Genomic DNA, 19,740 nt, shown 5'->3' on the forward strand with positions numbered 1-19,740 from the left:
ATTTTTTTATTTTTTGGTAGAAACAGGATCTTACTATGTGGCCCAGGCTGGTCTCAAACTCCTGGTCATCCTCCTGCCTTGGCCTCCCAAAGTGCTGGGATTACAGGCATCAGCCACCTCGCCTGGCCAACCTGTATTTTTCTTTCACTGCATTTCCTGAGTCTGTAATTATTACGTTGAGATGAAGTCGGCCGGGCGCGGTGGCTCAAGCCTGTAATCCCAGGACTTTGGGAGGCCGAGACGGGCGGATCACGAGGTCAGGAGATCGAGACCATCCTGGCTAACACGGTGAAACCCCGTCTCTACTAAAATACAAAAAAACTAGCCGGGCAAGGTGGCGGGCGCCTGTAGTCCCAGCTACTCCGGAGGCTGAGGCAGGAGAATGGCGTAAACCTGGGAGGCGGAGCTTGCAGTGAGCTGAGATCCGGCCACTGCACTCTAGCCCGGGCAACAGAGCAAGACTCTGTCTCAAAAAAAAAAAAAAAAAAAGAGATGAAGTCTTCCTCTGTCACCCAGCCTGGCATGCAGTGGTGTGATCGTAGTTTACTGCTACCTGGAACTCTTGGACTCAAGTGATCCTGCTGCCTCAGCCTCCTGAGTAGCTGGACCTGTTAACACATACCACCATGCCCAGCTCATTTTTCAATTTTTTTTTTTTTTATATTTTTTTGTAGAGATAGGGGGGTCTCACTATGTTACCCAGGCTGGTTTCAAACTCTGGCCTCAATTGATCCTCCCACCTTGGCCTCCCAAAGTGCTGGGATTACAGTCATGAGCTGCCACAACCAGACTGTAATTATGTTGTTACTGATTTTCTGTCAGTTAATTCCCTTTAGCCTGGAACACCACTCTCATCACTGATTGCTAAGCACCTGGAGCCATGTCTGCACACAAAGGGTGCTCAATAAGCACTCCTTAAACAAAGGAATGCAGGAGGCAGTGAGGACCAGGGCCCTGGCAGGAAGCAGAGGACAGGACAGCAGCTGGCTTTGGCCCCTGGTCACCCCTTTGGGACTAGAGTTCTGTCGACTGGATAACCTCCGGGCTCTTCCACGTGGGGCCCTGGGCCCGCCTGGGGAAGTTGAGTCTGTGTAATTCTTCGGAGATCTCTTGGAGGGTCTTGCCTTTGGTCTCAGGAAGGAACAGGCCAGTGTAGATGGCCCCACAGGCACAGACACCAAGGAAAGGGACATAGAGGAAGTGGGACAAGGCCTCCTGTGGATTGAAAGAGACCCCAAGACCTGGTGTGGCTCCATCAGCCCCAAACGGAAGGCCCATGACAGGTTGTGAGGAGGGATTTGCCCCCCTCTTTGCTCCCCTAAGACCCCTCCCTTTCAGTCTCAGTCTCCCTGGATGGAAGCCCCCCGCTGGGGTTCTCAGGATGACAGGGACACAGCCTAAGGCAGGGCCCCCAGCGGGAGGGGCAGGCCTACCATGACGAAGGGAAATCCCAGGCTGACCAAGAAGAGCATGATCCACATGAGCGCCCCGCAGACCATGCAGGCAGCAGGCCTGGCCATCTGGTCAAACAGCTCTGTGGCCAGGATCCCCGTCACTCCAGCTGGAAGGGGGGGCAGGGACAGGGGTCTGCTGGCCAGGGCTCCCTGCCTGCCTCTCCCCTACCCCAGCCCAGACATGGGAGTGGGAGCCGAGGCCCAGTCTGTATGGGGGACCCCTCAGGGCTCTCCTCCTGCCATTCCCTCCCAGAAGCCCCAATATGAGGTGGTCTCTGAGGGCCCGTAGGGGACATTGCATTCACACTACCACTGTGCACCCAGCTACCCATCACTCCTTCTATGTGATGATGGATGCCCAGAGCCCCTTGGGCCCACTCACCAGGGCCAATGCCAAAGCTGAGGATGGAGGCAAAGATGCAGGCCACGGCCAGGTAGAGTGTCCAGGGGAACGAGCTCTGCCGTGGACGGGGCAGGGGTGAGGTGGAAGTTAGCCCAGCCTGGACCCTCCAGCCCTCATCCACCCCAGTTACCTGCAGGCACAGGGCCACAGTGAAGATGCTCCCCCAGCAGGTCATCAGGCTGTACCCACCGATGAGCAGCACGCGCCGACCCATCCTCTCGACTGCCACACACTTCAAAGGAAGAAAGCGCAGACCCATGCACCCAGCCATGGTCACTGAGGTATGGGACAGGCAATGGGAAGGGGTCTCCTGAGAAAGCTGGTGGTGGAGGTGGGGGTAGTTTATTGCTTCAATGTGACTTTATTAATTTCCTAAAGGAACTTGGTCAATCAATCACCCAACTTCAGCCAGTTTCCGCATCTCAAAATGGTGCTGGAAGTGACCCGCAAACAATAGATGCTCTCTAACTCACTGCATTGATTGATTGAGACAGGGCCTCGCTGGTCCAGCCCAGGCTGGAGTGCAGTGGCATAATCTTGGTTTACTGCAGTCTCAACCTGCTAGGCTCAAGTGATCCTCTCACCTCGGCCTCTCCAGTAGCTAGCACTACAGGCAAAGACCACCACACCCAGCTAATTTTTGTATTTTTTGTAGAGACAGGTTTCACCGCATTGCCCAGGTTGGTCTCGAACTCCTGATCCCACCTCAGCACTATCGCCTGGGATGGAGTGCAATGTCACCACCTCAGCTCACTGCAACCTCCACCTACCAGGTTCATGTGATTCTCCTGCCTCAGTCTCCCGAGTAGCTGGGATTATAGGTGCCCGCCACCATGTCCGGCTAATTTTTTGTATTTTTTAGTAGAGACGAGGTTTCACTATGTTGGCCAGGCTGGTCTCGAACTCCTGACCTCGTGATCCACCCGCCTCGGCCCGAAGTGCTGGGATTACAGGTGTGAGCCACTGCACTCGGCCCCTCACTGCATTTTAACACCATAAGCTGGAGTGTAAACTGGTTTAATGCAGAGGACCTGGGAGTCCCTCCCCCAAGGGCTGGTGGAGGAAGGGCACCCTCCAGACTCACACTAACAATCGCCATGAGCAGCTCGCAGCTCCCAGTCCCGATGATGGCGTACTGGACCTTCGCTTCTGGCACTCCTGCTTTCCGGAACACGGAGGAGGCATAGGCGTACATCTGGGAGAGCATGGCTTTCAGGCCTGGGCTCCCTTCCACCTCCCATGGCTCCCAGCAGCCTGCAACACCAAGCCTCCGGGGCCCAGGGCGTGGGGTGGGGCAGGGGTCTCACCAAGTCATTCCCGCAGAGCTCCATGGCACTGCCGAGCACCATGAGGCTTGTCACCTGTCTCCTCAGGACCCGATGCTGGAACAGCTCCCATGGGCGCCGGGCACGGCAGCCCTGGCAGGCAGCACGCTCCTCCTCCAGCTCCTCCAGCTCCCTTGCCAAGTCCCCGGAGCCCCGCAGTCGCTGTAGTGCTGAGCCAGGGAAGAGGGTACTGAGCTCCCCTTCCCCAAGCCCCTCTTTGGTCCCCCCACAGGGACCCTCTCCTCCATCACACCATTCCTTTCTTTCTTGGCTCACTCTCTGTCTCTGTGTCTGTCTCTGTGTGTGTGTCTCTCTCTCTGCCTCTGTCTCTCTCAATCTCTCTGTGTCTGTTTGCCTCCCTGGTCAGATGGAGATGATCTTCCTGGCCCTGACATTTCTCAGGGCTGTTGGGGTGTTGCTACCGTGGATGAAAAAAGGCTTTAGAAAGAAACTCGGGGTTCTGCGGACATATCATGACTATTGCAGCACATTATCAAACTCAGTTCTTCACCCCTCCCTGCACCCATGCTGCTTGCTGTGTGATTTTGCAGTTCCTCCCACTAAAGGGGCAAGTACCGCCTACATCCCTGCTCCTGGCTCCGGGCTTGGCCAATAGGATGAGGCTGCAGTGAGGGTGTGCCATGTTCCAGCCTAAGCCTTAAGAGGCCTTGCTCACTTATACTTGCTCTTCTGCTACCATGAGAACATTCCAGGCTAGCCAGGAGGATGACAAGAGACATGGACAGCCATCGGCCAGGCGCGGTGGCTCAAGCCTGTAATCCCAGCACTTTGGGAGGCAGAGGTGAGCCTGAGGTCAGGAGTTCGAGACCAGCTTGGCCAACATGGTGAAACCCTGTCTCTCCTAAAAATACAAAAATTAGCCGGGCGTGGTGGCAGGCGCCTGTAATCCCAGCTACTCAGGAGGCTAAGGCAGGAGAATCGCTTGAACCCAGGAGGCGGAGGTTGTGGTGAGCCAAGATCGTGCCATTGCACTCCAGCCTGGGGGACCAGAGTGAGACTCTGTCTCAAAAAAGAAAAAAAAAAAAGAGAGACATGGACAGCCAAAGGGGCCCAGATGAGCCACCCTCGCTGGGACTGTTCTAGATCAGCCAATGCCCAGCTGAGCTGCAGTTGCAGGAATGACCAAGATCAGCAGAGACATCAGCCAGAACCATCCTAGATCAGCGCAGCCCAGAGGACTTAGAGGCTTAGGCTAAACAATTGCTTTTTTTGTTTGTTTTTGCTTACCACCGAGATGTTATGATTGTCTATTAGTCAGCAATAGAAAGCTGATCAGTAAATTGGCACCAGGAGTGGTGCTACCATAACAAAGACCTGTGAAATATGGTATTAGTTCCAAGACCAGGCAGAGGATGGCGATGAGGTTGAAGAAATGAAATGCTATGTTATATAGTGCAGTAACATGGAAGAAAGAAAACGGGCTCAATGAACTTATGGACTTGAGCAAAGAAAACTCCAAATGTTGAAAGCATGAACTGGTTGCTGTTAAATGAATATTCTAAGCTTGCTGTAAGACATGAAGAATTAACTCAGAAAATAACTGGCCAGTTTGCAAACAGAATTCAGAGGCAACAAAATTTAATTAAACATACATATTTCAGAAACGCTGGGTTAGTTGAAAACAACAACAAAAATGTTTTCTCGCCTCTATCCTCTCCAGCTAGCAAAAGAATCCCAAATTAAGTAACAGCCTGTGAGCAAAGATCAAATCTGGAGCACCGCCAGGAAGCCATGGACTCATAGTAAAGATCAAATCAAGCATGTGGCTTAAAGCAGTGCCTCATAGACCCTCACAGCTAGAAAAGGGGGCATTTAGGAGGCTTGCGGGCGTTGCTTCAGGGTAGCCTGACATACTCTAAATAACAGCAGTTAGGCCTTGGGAGAGAAGCCTGTCTCAAAAGTAATTGTGAGCGTGGTTTGTTGGCACATGAAAAAACCTCAAATACATAGAAAACTCACATCATTTTTTAGAAAGTTGTATTGGCAAAAGCTCTGCCAGTTTGGACAAAAAAAAGACCAGGACAATTTGAAATATAAAGACTTCTGTGCCCCAACTTTTATTTCTTTTTTTTTTTTTTGAGATGGGGTCTCGTTCTGTCACCAGGCTGGAGTGCAGTGTGCAGTGGCACCATCTTGGCTCACTGCAACCTCCGCCTCTCAGGTTCAAGCGATTCTCCTGCCTCAGCCTCCCTAGTAACTGCGACTACAGGCGCATGCCACTACACCCAGCTCATTTTTGTATTTTTAGTAGAGATGGGGTTTCACCATGTTGGCCAGGCTGGTCTCGATCTCTTGACCTCGTGATCTGCCCGCCTTGGCCTCCCTGGGATTACAGGCATGAGCCATGGTGCCTGGCCTGCCCCAACTCTCTAGGCAGGAAGCAAGCTGAGAAATTTGCTCAACCATCAAAAGCAGCACACTGTGCAATGCCCTCTTCAGAAGGAATCAAGGAAGGTGATAGAAAAGGAAAAACATTTCAGAGGGCAGACGCAAGAAGCATGGAGAGCCACGCATAGTGGTGTGTGCCTAGAGTCCCAGCTACTCAGGAGGCTGAGGCAGGAGGATCACTTGGGCCCAGGAGCTCTGGGTTGTAGTACGCTAGGCAGATCAGGTGTCTACACTAAGTTCAGCATCAATATAGTGACGTCCCAGGAGCAGGGACCACCAGGCTGCCTAAGGAGGAATGCACTGGCCCAGGCTGGAAATGAGACAGTTCAAAACTCCCGTGCTAGCTGGATACAATGGCTCATGCCTATAATCCAAGCACTTCGGGAGGCCAAGGAGGATGGATCATTTGAGCTCAGGAGTTTGAGACCTGCCCAGGCAAAAGGTGAAACTCCATCTTTACAAAAAATACAATAATAAAAAAAAAATTAGCCAAGCATGGTGGCACGGGCCAGTAGTCCCAGCTACTCAGGAGGCTGAGGTGGGAGAATTGCTTGGGCCTGGGAGGCGGAGCTTGCAGTGAGTTGAGATCACGCCACTCCAGCCTGGGTGACAGAGTAAGACCCTGTTCCAAACAAAACCAAAAAACCAAAACAAAAACAAAGAAAACTTGCATGCTGATCAACAATGGGGTCATGCCTATGAATAGCCACAGTACTCCAGCCTGCACAAGCGAGAACCTGTCTCTAAAAATTAAAGAAAAAAAAAAAAAAAAAAGAACCGTGGCCTGGGGTGCCCTTCCTAGGGGGCAGGGGACAGAGCCGGAACTTGAACAAAGAATACTCCCTGCCCCCAAGGCAGGGGACATGGCCGTATTTTCCTAGGGGCACTTCAGAATTGTTATAGATTAGTGACTGCTCCATGCCTGCCTTGCTTCCTCGTTTTTGAAATGAGAGCTTTAATTCCGGTTACCTCATCTTACTTTTCACCATTGCACGCTGAGTGTGGGAAGGGAGGAAGACTTATCTTTCTAGATCCTAGGTTTCTGGATCAAGAAAAGGCCCATATAGACTTAATGTGGTGTAAGATCTGGGACTTCAAGCCTGATGCCATGATTGGATGAGACTCTGGGGGATCCTGGGATGGGACTGAACACATTTTGCACAGACGAGAGACGTAAGTAATAATTGTGGCCGTGGTGACAGAGAAGAGTACACTAATGGGCTAATGGGCTCTGGTCTTCACCCCTCCTTAAATCCATACCCCTTGCGATGGGAGAGGATATGCCATCAATTTTCCCATCCCTTGACTTGGGATTTGGCAGCATGACTGACTCCCTTTGGCCAATGGAATGTTAATGGCAGGAGGGGACCAAAGGTTTGGAAAGCACTTATGCAACTGGATTTGCTTTCTTGTTTCTCTGCCATCATCATACTATTCCTAGGCTAACCCGTTGGTAACAAAAGTGAGAGGACAGAAAGTGTAGCAAAGCTGAATGACTCCAGTCCAGACCAGCCCAGACCGGCCAAGCCGCAGCTGAACCTCACCGCTGCCCCTGTCCCCCGCCCCATGCTGTGAGGTAGCCCAGCTGAGATCAGCAGAGCTGCGCAGCCAGCCAGGCAAGCAAATGAATAAAAGATGCAGTAAATAATTGTTGCTTTAAACCAGAAATGTGGCAGTTGTTCCTTAGGCATTCTTATTGTAGCCATAGTTGACTGATAAGATGACCATCACCCAGTTGGCATTGGGTAGGTGAGGTCTTGCACAGGTGTTTGACCGTGTGTGTGTGTGTATGTGTGTGTGCGCATGTTTCTCCACACCACTCTGGAGTTCTTGAATAACTGTGGCTACGTCTGATCCATTTTGCTGCCTGGCAGTTTGGACAGCCACTTGATAAGAGTTCTGACTGAAGGCAGGTATGGGCAGATCATGAAACTGGGACACAAAGAGAGCTCTTCCTTGATAAATGAAACCTATGAAATAAATAAATGAAACCTATGAAATGGGGACCCATATACTCTGAGGAGATGCACCCCTTGGTCAAGGCAGTCTGGGAGCCCAAGGACAGAGACTCACCTGCCAGGCAGGCCTCGGTGTCTCCACAGTCAATGAGGAGGTAGCGCGGGCTTTCGGGGAGCAGAGGCAGGGAGGCGAGCTGCAGCGCCCCGGGCACCAGGCAGCTGGCCAGCAGCAGAGGCCAGGCCTGAGGGTCACCTAGAAGCTCCCTAAGGAGGCAAAGGAGAGGCCAGGCCAGATTCCTCTTTGCCAGAGTCCTACCACCCTGCTCTCCTGCCCACCTGCACACCTCCCTGCAGAGGGTCTGCAATTGCCCCGTGCCTCTTCCTATCCAAGTCTGGGTCTGAACATCAAGATCCCTCCCACCCAGGCTGGCACCAAGAGAGGACAGGGACACTGCCCCACCTCATCCCTAGCAACTCCCCTTCCCAAGAGTCCAGACTCTGCGTTCTCCTCTTTTTTCTGGAATGACTGGAACAGGTTTCTCTTTGAAAGCCCAAATCTTTACCCTCTCCTCTGTCAAGACCTGTTCTTTGCTCCCTGACCTGGAGAGGACAGGAAAAGGTGATTCACATTGCAGTATGTTGACTGATACCCATTTTGTGAATTGGCAGCAGAGATGTGGATAGAGGATTCGATGCCTTCATGCAAAGCAACAATGCTTTAATCTACTAGTGGGCAGGGGAGACATTTAGGTGAAGAAAGGTTTTTACTGGTATCTCCGAAATACTCAATGCATGTGGGGGAGGGGTGCTTACCTGAGTCCAACCACCTGTCCCATCACGATCCCCAGAGCGGTAAAGATGGCTGAGCTCATGGCCACAGCTCCTCGGAGCTCCTTAGGGGCACTCTCCCCCAGGTACATGGGCTGGATGTTCATGCTCACGCCTGGACATGTGCACAGCAGAGGCACATCAGCCACCAGCTGGGACTTCCCTCCACGACACTGGCCTGTCTCCCCTGCCCCACTCAGCACTGTCCAGCCACTCAACTAGATCCTGGCACTGAGGGCTGATCCTCGCCCCCACACTCTGAGGGGCTCTGCTTCACCTGCTGAAGGGTCAACAGGATCCCAACTCTCTCCTCAGAACTTCTGAGAGAGGCTTTCTCAGATCCGCTCCCATCCTGGTCCCTGGCCACAGTCCCACATGTTCATGGGAACTTCCTAGGTCCCATCACTGGGGCCTGAGTGTGAAGGGCTCTAAGGGAGCTGTGTTGGAGCCCCTAAAAACCCAGGTGGATGTGCTCAAAATTCTGCTCTCTCACATGAAAAGCCCCACAAACCGAGGAGTACCTACCAGGCCATTCTGCTTCTGAGGGAAGATCAGAAAACTCATCCTATATCCCTTTATACTTTGGCTGCCAGGAAGCTCATGGCTTAGAGTGTTACTCAAACATGGGACCTCTGTTAGTGTTAGTTTGCAGATGTTTATTCCCCCATCCCTACACAACTTTTCCATTGTTCTGTACCTACTTTAAATATCTAGTCATATGAGTCTTTTAAGATAAACTATATTTCATCCTTTTGTGACAAAGGTAGGCATAAACAAAAAATAAATAAATGAGGCTGGGCGCAGTGACTCATGCCTGTAATCCCAGCACTTTGGGAGGCTGAGGCAGGCGGATCACAAGGTCAGGAGATCGAGACCATCCTGGCTAACACGGTGAAACCCCGTCTCTACTAAAATACAAAAAATTAGCTGGGCGTGGTGGTGGGAGCCTGTAGTCCCAGCTACTCAGGAGGCTGAGGCAGGAGAATGGCATGAACCCAGGAGGCAGAGCTTGCAGTGAGCCGAGATAGCGCCACTGCACTCCAGCCTGGGCAACAGAGTGAGACTCCATCTCAAAAAAATAAAATAAAATAAATAAATAAATAAAGGGAGGAAATGAAGGAAGAAATGAAATAAAAGGAATTAATGAATTTGTGAATAAATAGGCATAGAGAGGTAGGACGAGAAGCCCCCACTCCATACCTGCACTGACTCCCACAAGCAGTCTTCCCAGCATGATCATCTCAAAGGAGCCTGCTTTGCGGCTGAATCCAAACAGAATCGCTGCCAACACCACAAAGATGTTATTCACCAGGAGGGACTTCTTCCTTAGGGGAAGTGAAACACACAGAAAGAGAGGCTGTGGCTCAGTCCGGAGGGGCCATCCTTGGGGACCACTCTTTGCAACTCTAACAAGCCCTAATCACACACACACGTGTGTGTGTATTTGTGTTTCAAAGAGTCTAAACTGCATGAACGGAAATGACCATTATACCTAGGCTCACCTATGGTATGCCTTGAGGTGAGTATTCCCACTCCCCTCCCCTGCCATGCACCCCAATTACTCTCCTTTCTGCCTACAGCAAAGCTTGAAATAACAGAATTTATGTGGTATGGCTTTCCCCCTTCAGATTAAGTATTGTTCTCCCCAGACTTTTTGAAAATGAAGGGACTGGCCAGGGGTGGTGGTTTACGCCTATAATTCTAGCACCTTGGGAGGCTGAGGTGGGAGGACTGCTTGAGCCCAGGAGTTTCATTTTTTTTGTTTTTGGTTTTTTTTTTTGAGACAAAGTCTTGCTCTGTTACCCAGGCTGGAATGTAGTGGTGCAATCTTGGCTCACTGCAACCTCCATCTTCCAGGTTCAAGCTATTCCTGTGCCTCAGCCTCCAGAGTGGCTGGGATTACCGGCGCATGCCGCCACGCCCAGCTAATTTTCGTATTTTTAGTAGAGATGGGGTTTTTCCCTGATGGCCAGGCTGGTCTCAAACTCCTGACCTCAGGTGACCCACCTGCCTTGGCCTCCCAGAGTGCTGGAATTATAGGCATGAGCTACAGCGCCCAGCCAAGACTCTGAATTTAAATCCTGACTCTGTCATTCATTAGTTCATGACCTCAAGTATGCCATTAACTACTTTGAGTCCTGGTATCCTTGCTATCAAATGAGATGAGAGTTCCTACACTTATAGGTCTGTTGGAACACATAATTTTTAAAATATATGTAAAAATTGGGCTGGGCATGGTGGCACATGCCTTTAATCCCAACAGTTTGGGAGGTTGAAGCGGGCAGATCACCTGATCCCAGGAGACTAGCCAGGGCAACATTATGAAACCCCATCACTACAAAAAATACAAAAAAATTAGGCTGGGTACGGTGGCTCACGCGTGTAATCCCAGCACTTTGGGAGGCCAAGGCAGGCAGATCACCTGAGGTCAGGAGTTCGAGACCAGCCTGACCAATTGGAGAAACCCCGTCTCTACTAAAAAAAATACAAAATTAGCCAGGCGTGGTGGCAATGCCTGTAATCCCAGCTACTCAAGGCTGAGGCAGGAGAATCGCTTGAACCTGAGAGGTGGAGGTTGTGGTGAGCCGAGGTTGCGCCATTGCACTCCAGCCTAGGCAACAAGAGCGAAACTTCATCTCAAAAAATATATATATATATTAGCTGGGCATGTTGGCGCACACCTGTAATTTCAGCTACTCAAGAGGCTGAGGTGGGAGGATTGCTGGAACCCAAGAGTATGAGGCTGCAGTGAGCCATGATCACGCCACTGCACTCCAGCCTCGGTGAGAGAGTGAGACTCTGTCTTAACAACAACAATGAAGGTACTAATACGTAATTTCTCAGATTCAATACAACTCCAGGGAGGAAGAACAGGGACTTTAGAGTGAAGGAATGGATGCATAGATAATCAAGTAGAGTTTCCTTATATTTTCCTCCATGTATTACAGAGTCGCTTCTCACAACTCAGAATGGCTGTATGTCTCAATGCCTTGATCAATGGGACAGACACCAATCCAAGGAGGGGCCATTGGAAATGTCACCTGTTCCATCATGATGAAGCATTAGCTTTAGCTCCTAATATTGAGCTCAGAAGTGCTGTCATACAGATCACCCAGGAGAGCTCACTGTGATGGTATAGCTCACTGTACTGAGAGGGAAACCGAAGACCGGAAGTGGCCAGTGTTCTGCTCAAAGTGACCAGCACATTGGTGATAAAACATGAGCCAAAGCCTGTGTGTCTTGTGTCTAGAGAATGAAAAATGACAGTAGATTATAACAAGCTTGATCCAGTGGTAACTCCAATTGTAACTAATAATTATAATTACAATGATAGACATTTTCCTCACTGGAATTAATAAATCCATTAATAATAATTAAGTACTTCAACCTGGTGAGTGCACTTTGCTCCATTTCAATACACAGACATTGCCAAAAACACTTAGCATTCACCTTGCAGGAAAAGTCATACACCTCCACTGACCTGCCTTAAGTATATAGCAGCAGCCGGGTGCAGCAGCTCACGCCTATAATCCCAGCATTTTGCAAGGCTGAGGTGGGCGGATCATGAGGTCAGAAGTTTGAGACCAGCCTGGCCAACATGGTGAAACCCCATCTCTACTAAAAATACAAAAAGTAGCCAGGCTTGGTGGCAGGCGCCTGTTATCCCAGCTACTCAGGAGGCTGAGGCAGGAGAATTGCTTGAACTGGGAGGCGGAGGTTGCAGTGAGCCGAGATCGTGCCACTGCACTCTAGCCTGGGTGACAGAGCGAGACTCTGTCTCAAAAAAAAATAAAAATAAAAAATAAAAAAAAAGGATATAGCAGCTGTCCAGCTATGGGCGACAGTCCATTCCACAGGGACCTGTGCATCCCACAGGACATGCTGCTGTCCCACTATTTTGATGAGTTCACACAGAAAGGACCTGGAGAAGAGGAAGCAGCAAGCGCACTAGATACCTTGGTAAGGTACACTGTGACAAAGAGTAGAAGATTAAAACGAGACGAGGGGGCTGCCACTCCAACGAAGTTCCTGAGGTCTAGAGGACTAAGAGGTGGCAGTGTATTTTCTCCAAAGTGCATGACAAATTGCTGCAACATAGTCCCCTTCCTCTAAGGAGGAGGGACAAGCCTCTGAGAGCTTCTTTCCATTTTGGAGGCAGCGGAATACCACATCAGGTGTCATGACCTGGCACATTTATCAGGTGACTTGAAAACCTGGCAGTTTTGAGTGGTGCTAAGCAAAAGAAGTATTTCTCTAGTGGGTCGAAGCCAAATTCACGTTGCAGAGTACTAGCAACTATACACGATCACGGCCCCAAGCCAAGCTCAAAGAGCTCTGCCACTCAACCCTTTAGCTTTAGGAGAGCCTGTGGTGCTCAAAGTGGCAGTTAAAATACTCTAAAAAGAGGTCACAATGCAAAACCAAAGCTTTTTAAGTTGAGCTACTCTCCTTCAGCAAATTACTAGCCTCTTTTATATATACATATTATATATATATATATTTTCATGTGTATAAATAAATATACATTTTTTCATATATATATAAATATATATTTATTTATATTTATTTAGAGATGGGGTCTCACTATGTCACCCAGGCTTGAGTGCAGTGGTGCTATAACAGCTCACTGAAGCCTCGACCTCCCAGGCTCAAGTGATCCTCCCACCTCAGACTCCTGAGTAGCTGGGACCACAGGTGTACGCCACTATGCCTAGCTAATTTTTTCTTTTTTTCTTGTAGAGATGGGGTTCTGCTATGTTGCCCAGGCTGGACTCAAACTCCTGGGCTCAAGAGATCCTCTTCTCTTGGCCTCCCAAAGTGCTGGAATTACAGGCATGAGCCACCATGCCCAGCCTGCTATCCTCTTAAGGAGAAAGAGCTCCTGGCCTTGTCACTAGGCACTAGTGGGGAATAAACACCAGGCTGCGGGATGCCACAGGGCCATGTACTTATCATAACTGGGTGCTGTATGACACCCTCCTACTAAGGTTGAGTGTGCCCTGTAGCACTCCGTCACTGAATAGAAGTGGTATAAACCAAACTTGCCCAATGTGGGCCCCAAAGTTTCCCATGAATATGTCACTCACATCAGTTTGGACCTAAAAGGTATTGAAGGACTTAAACCTATCCTATAGACAGGTTTTTTAGCATGGACTTTTTTTTTTTTTTTTTTTTTTTTTGAGACAGAGTATCGCTCTGTCACCCAGGCTAGAGTGCAGTGGCGCAATCTGGGCTCACTGCAAGCTCTGCCTCCCAGGTTCAAGTGATTCTCCTGCTTCAGTTGTTCACGCCATTCTCCCTGGCTCAGCCTTACTGAGACTGGGACTACAGATTGCCCGCCACCTGCCCGGCTAATTTTTTTGTAATTTTTTTTAGTAGCAGATGGGGGTTTCACCGTGTTAGCCAGGATGGTCTTGATCTCCCCAAAACCCTCATGATCCTGCCTGCCTTGGGCCTCACCACCAAGAGTGCCTGGGATTACAGGCCATGAGCCACTGCGCCGGGCCAGCCGTACATCGGACCCTTTGCCTCTTTTTAGTCTTTCTTTTTTTTTATTTTTTTTTTGAGGATTTGGAAGTCTCACTCCCTTGTTGCCAGGCTAGAGTGCAGTGGCACGATCTTCTGGCTCACTGCAACCCTCTGCCTCCCGGGTTCAGTGAATTTCTCCCTGCCCTCAGCCTCCTGAGGTAGCTGGATTCACCCAGGCGTCGGCCCACCCATCGGCCTGGGCTAATTTTTGTAGTTTTTAGATAGAGGATGGGGTGTTCACCATGTTGACCAGGCCTGGTCCTCGAACTCCTGACCCTCAGGTGAACCCCCCCCCGCCTCAGTCTCCCAAAGTGCTGGGATTACAGGCCACCACACCCAGCCTGTCCCTTTTTCAAAAGGTTTGGTTGGACAGACAGTCTTAGATGAAGCAGAATTTGAAGACTGGTTTCAAGGAGGTACAGGGAAACACTAAGTGGGTGTATCTTTTAAAATTAGCCCAGAACCTGAAAATATAGCTGGGCACCGTGGCTCACGCCTGTAATCCCAGCACTTTGGGAGGTCGAGGTGGGTGAATCACCTGAGGTCAGGAGTTCGAGACCAGACTGACCAACATGGAAAATTCCGTCTCTACTAAAAATACAAAATGAGCCAGGCGTGGTGGCGGCACCTATAATCCCAGCTACTCGGGAGGCTGAGGCAGGAGAATCACTTGAACCCGGGAAGTGGAGGTTGCAGCGAGCCAAGATCATGCCATTGCACTCCAGCCTGGGCAAGAAGAGCGAAACTCTGTCTCAAAAAAATAAATAAATAACCCAGAACCTGAAAGTATACATAAATATGTTTCTGCTTATCAGAATCCCCTTCCTGCTGCAAAGAGGCTCTTCATAATCATGCACAATCATGGACAGTATGACCTTCTATCTGTAGATGGCATTCAACTGCCTTCCTTGACCATCCTGGTGCTTACTCAGTTGGGTGATAAACAAAGCAAATAGTGTAGAAAGCACAGAAAACGTACATGGACTCAACAATAGGGGCTTCCTGGCACCGAGATGACTAACCCACCTGTTCCCCTATGCAACCAACCCTGAGCACCCAAAGATGGCAACACATTTCAGAGCTCCAGTCAGCTGCTGAATGGAAGAAGGGGAACAGACATTTGACATAATTAGAATAGGCATATGTGCTAAATTTGAATTTTTAATTCCTTTCATGCTTATGCCAGCTGTACCAAGTATCATGAGACAGCCACACAATAGTTATTACCTCTGTCTTCGTGGGAAGAGCCCCACTTTTGTTTGCGACTGTTCCCCTACTCCCCACGGTGCAGATATGAGCCCCAGTGGTCTAATCCAGTCTTGTTGATCTTGTGCTAGTGCTATGGTTTGATGGTTTGTGTCTCTTCCAAAATTCAGGTTGAAATTTAATTTCCAATGCAACAGTATTTAGAGGTAGACCTTTCGGAGATTGATTAGGCCATGAGAACTCCACCTTCATTGATGAGACTAGTGCTTTATAAAAGGGCTGGAGGGAACTAGGCAGGCTCTTTTTGCCTTTTTCCCCTTTGTCTTCCTACCATGTGAGAACACAGCATTCGCCCTTTCTGCCATGTGAGGACACAGGGACAAGGAACCACCTTAGAAGCAGAAAGAGCAGCCCTCACCATACACTGAATCTGCTGGTGCCTTGATCTTGGACTTCACAGCCTCCAGAACTGTGAGAAAGTAAATTTCTGTTCTTTATACATCACCCAGTCTCAGTTATTTTGTTATAGCAACAAAAATAGACTAAGATCGCTAGTAAGCCAGCTGTTTTGAGACAGGGGCTCACTGTGTCATCCAGGCTGGAGTACAGTGGCACAAGCAAGACTCACTGCAGCGTCGATCTCCTGGGCTCAGGTGATCTTCCTGCTGCAGCCTCCCGAGTAGCTGGGTCCACAGGCATGTGTCACCATAACTGGTTGATTTTTTTTTTCCTTTTTTTTTTTTTGAGATGGAGTCTTACTCTGTCGCCCAGGCTGGAGTGCAGTGGCATGATCTTGGCTCACTGCAGCCTCTGCCTTGTGGGGTAAAATGATTCTCCTGCCTCAGTCTCCTGAGTAGCTGGGACTACAGAAGTGTGCCACCACACCCTGCTAATTTTTGTATTTTTAGTAGAGATGGGTTTTCGCCATGTTGGTCAGGCTGGTCTGAAGCTCCTGACCTCAGGTGATCCACCCGCCTCAGCCTCTCAAAGTGCTGAGATTACGGGCATGAGCTACTGCGCCCAGCCCATACCTGGCTAATTTTTTGTAGAGATGGGGTCTCACCATATTGCCCAGACTGGTCTCAAACTCCTGGACCCATGCAATCTTTCCTCCTTAGTGTAATTCCTCCCAAAGTGCTGGGATTACAGGGGTAAGCCACCCTGCCTGGCCAGGCCTGGCTTCTAAGAACTTCCTTTCATGCTATGAGCTGCCTCAGTGTCCTTCGAGCTATTACATTTTTTATTCTGTTAATCAGAGTCAGTTTGTGTTGTTTGCAATGCAAGAACTGCATTAGATACGCAGGAGGAAAGTGATGCCCAGGAAGAAAATACTTGTTTTAGGTCAGTTAGCACTTGTTGGCAGACATGAAATTAGAAACCAGGAGTCCTCTCTCTTTCATAGTACAGGACTGTTTGCTCTACCAAATCCTGGAAGATGTGTCTTGCAAGGTGAAACTCCAGGCAGAGTAAGAGGCTGGATGAGGAGCTGATCTGGGCCTGGAGCTTGCCAAGCCTCTTCCTGCTTCCATGTCCCTCAGCCTGCAGGCTGCAGCACTCCTCATTAAAGGGCATTCAGGGGGTACACAGGTACACTTACCTTCCCAGCGTGATGGCCAATGGACCTGCAAGCAGTGCTCCAAAGAGGCCTCCTAGGGGATATAGAGACACGATGATGGACCACACAAGTAGAACTAGGTGGTCAGACAGTGGCTCTCCAGTACGCGCCTGCCACGTCTCATTGGTGAATTCCTGAATGTGCTGTGGACAGAAATGCCAGTCAGCCTTCTGGGGACGGGGGCATGGGGGCACTAGACAAGACAAGCCTTCTCCCCAACAGGGTTCCATGCTTCTGCAGAACAGGCAATGAGAACAGGCACCGTGTCTTCTGAGCTCCCCGTGGAGCAGGAACCAACTCACCTGAGCACCTCCCCTGTGCAGGGCACCATGCTGGTTCTTATCCCTCAATATCCCTCAGAGCCTAGCACTGGACATGCCCCATTTGCCCCTCTCTGCAAAAACACTATTTCTCCCTACTCACACAACACTTCTGACAGCAAATATGTGGATTTTTTCCACATCAAGCAATTCTCTAACTCTCCGGACACGAGCTGGTGTACTACAATGGAATCCCATTCTGACACTATCCACCTGGAGTTAGCATCAGATCCCACAAGTCAAAGGGCTCCGTTCCACAAGACTGTCCCCTCTTCAGATGCCAACTGCAAGACCAGGTCTCCTGTACTTCTGACCAACTGGCCATCAATTGGGGATTCCTAGGACCCTTTCCGTGGGTTTGATAATTTGCAACAATGGCTCACGAAGCTCAGGAAGGCCCTTTACTTACATTTACTGGTTTGTTACGAAGGATACAACTCATGAACAGCCATATGGGAAAGGTACACTGGACATGGTCCTGGGGGAGTAGGTTGCTAGAGGCTTCCATGTTCCCTGCAGGAACACCACCTTCCCAGCACCTCAATGTGTTCACGAACCTGGAAGCTCATCAAATCTTGTTGTTCAAGAGCTTTTATAGACCTTATATCTTCAGCTCCTCTCCCTTTTCCAGAGCTCTGTGAATGGGACTGAACATTCTGACCCTCTAATCTCTTGGTCTTTTTGGTGACCAGCTCCATCCTGAGGCAGTCTAGTGGCCCTACCCTGTCACCTCATTAGCATATGTGCAGGTATGATGAAATGGGGCTCATTGCAAATAACAAAAGATGCTCCTATCACTCAAGAAATTCCATGGCCAGGCACGGTGGCTCACACCTGTAATCAGAGCACTTTGGGAGGCAGACATGGGTGGATCACCTGGGGTCAAGAGTTCAAGACCAGCCTGGCCAACATGGTAAAACCCCATCTCTACTAAAAATACAAAAAAAAATTAGCCAGGTGTGGTGGCAGGCACCTGTAATCCCAGCTACTTGCAAGGCTGAGGCAGAAGAATTGCTTGAACCCGAGAGGTGGAGGTTGCAGCGAGCCAAGATTGCACCAATCTTGGCAAGTAATCCTCTTGCTTCAGCCTCTCGAGTAGCTGGGACTACAGGCGCCTGCCACCACGCCCGGCTAATTTTTTTGTATTTTTTTAGTAGAGACGGGGTTTCACTACTTTTGGGAAGCAGCCTCCCAAAGCACTGGGATTACAGACATGAGCAACCATGCTCAGCCTTGGTCACTGTCAAGACTGGGGATTAGGCTCAGGGAGAGGTGAAATGACTTGTTCACAGCTTTAGCCATGGGTCAGGGTTGTACCAGGTAGTTTGGACTCCCCAGACTCCAAACCTCAGGTGAGTGAAGGGAAGTCACATGGTTAGGAAAGAAGTGGGGAAGACATGGACACTCTTTTCTTGGTTAGCGATGAAATGCTATTTGCAAAAAAAAAAAAAAAAAAAAAAAGAAATGCCATTTGCAGGTCTCCCGACAGAACAGAACACAAGGGAGGGCAGTGGGTTCAGGTGCTGGGCCAGCTCTCCCCTGCCCAGCTCAGGGCAATGACTGGCAGCCTAGTGCCCACCAGCTGCCTCTCGGGGGAGGAACTGTCCACAGGAGCTGGGACCAGGGCCAGCTTCCCCGACATTGGCTGGAACTCCTCAAGAGTGACCATTGACAAAGATTCTCCTCAGAGTTTTCTAAGCTCTTTTTTTTTTCAAAGATAGGGTCTCCATCCCAGCACTTTGGGAGGCCGAGACGGGCGGATCACAAGGTCAGGAGATCGAGACCATCCTGGCTAACACGGTGAAACCCCATCTCTACTAAAAAATACAAAAAAACTAGCCGGACGAGGTAGCGGGCGCCTGTAGTCCCGGCTACTCAGGAGGCTGAGGCAGGAGAATGGCGTAAACCCAGGAGGCGGAGCTGCAGTGAGCTGAGATCCGGCCACTGCACTCCAGCCTGGGCGACGGAGCGAGACTCCGTCTCATCCCGTCCCTCAAAAAAAATTAAAAAAAATAAGATACCCGGGCGCGGTGGCTCAAGCCTGTAATCCCAGCACTTTGGGAGGCCGAGGCGGGCGGATCACGAGGGCAGGAGATCGAGACCATCCTGGCTAACACGGTGAAACCCCGTCTCTACTAAAAAAATACAAAAAACTAGCCGGGCAAGGTGGCGGGCGCCTGTAGTCCCAGCTACTCGGGAGGCTGAGGCAGGAGAATGGCGTAAACCCGGGAGGCGGAGTTTGCAGTGAGCTGAGATCTGGCCACTGCACTCCAGCCTGGGTGACAGAGCGAGACTCCTTCTAAAAAAAAAAAAAATAAAAAATAAAAAAATAAAGATAGGATCTCCCTCTGTTGTCCAGGCTGGAGTGCAGTGGCATGATCATAGCTCACTGCAGCCTCGAACTCCTGGGCTCAAGCCATCCTCCCACCTCAGCCTCACAAGTACCTGCAAATACAGGCTCATGCCACTGCGCCCTGTTGAATATTTTTTTACTTCTTTGTAGATACTGGATCTTGCGTGTTGCTTAGGCTGATTTCAAACTCCAGGGCTCAAGCAATCCTCCCACCTTGGCCTCTCAAAGTGTTCAGATTAGAAGGGTGAGCCACTGCGCCCAGTATTCTGAGCGCTTTTTCAACTAGGTCTCAACTTTTGGACTTCTGTGTTCATCTCTGCCTTGTTCAGTTTTAGCAAGT

The 19,740-nt window shown here is 50.0% G+C and overlaps 1 protein-coding gene across 4 annotated transcripts in view; it reads right to left on the minus strand.

Annotated features, from left to right (window-relative positions):
• Window positions 1–495: 495 nt before the first annotated feature.
• The window catches only part of SLC2A11 (solute carrier family 2 member 11), a 28,747-nt gene continuing 9,502 nt past the window's right edge, over window positions 496–19,740 (minus strand). For 3 of the 4 annotated variants that reach the window (XM_017889490.1, XM_017889489.1, XM_017889491.1), the window contains exons 3-12: window positions 16,710–16,870; window positions 9,578–9,702; window positions 8,363–8,492; window positions 7,665–7,813; window positions 3,165–3,352; window positions 2,942–3,052; window positions 1,988–2,089; window positions 1,837–1,912; window positions 1,434–1,561; window positions 496–1,215 (exon numbers count right to left, since the gene is read on the minus strand). In XM_017889490.1, the coding sequence (XP_017744979.1) occupies window positions 1,015–1,215; window positions 1,434–1,561; window positions 1,837–1,912; window positions 1,988–2,089; window positions 2,942–3,052; window positions 3,165–3,352; window positions 7,665–7,813; window positions 8,363–8,492; window positions 9,578–9,702; window positions 16,710–16,870 (1,371 nt within the window). In that variant the 3' untranslated portion in view covers window positions 496–1,014. The remainder of the gene's footprint in view (window positions 1,216–1,433; window positions 1,562–1,836; window positions 1,913–1,987; window positions 2,090–2,941; window positions 3,053–3,164; window positions 3,353–7,664; window positions 7,814–8,362; window positions 8,493–9,577; window positions 9,703–16,709; window positions 16,871–19,740) is intronic. The other variant, XM_017889492.1, reaches the window with a different exon arrangement.

Source organism: Rhinopithecus bieti, unplaced genomic scaffold (genome assembly GCF_001698545.2).
Source record: "Rhinopithecus bieti isolate Rb0 unplaced genomic scaffold, ASM169854v2 scaffold_19615, whole genome shotgun sequence".
Lineage (NCBI taxonomy): Eukaryota > Metazoa > Chordata > Mammalia > Primates > Cercopithecidae > Rhinopithecus > Rhinopithecus bieti.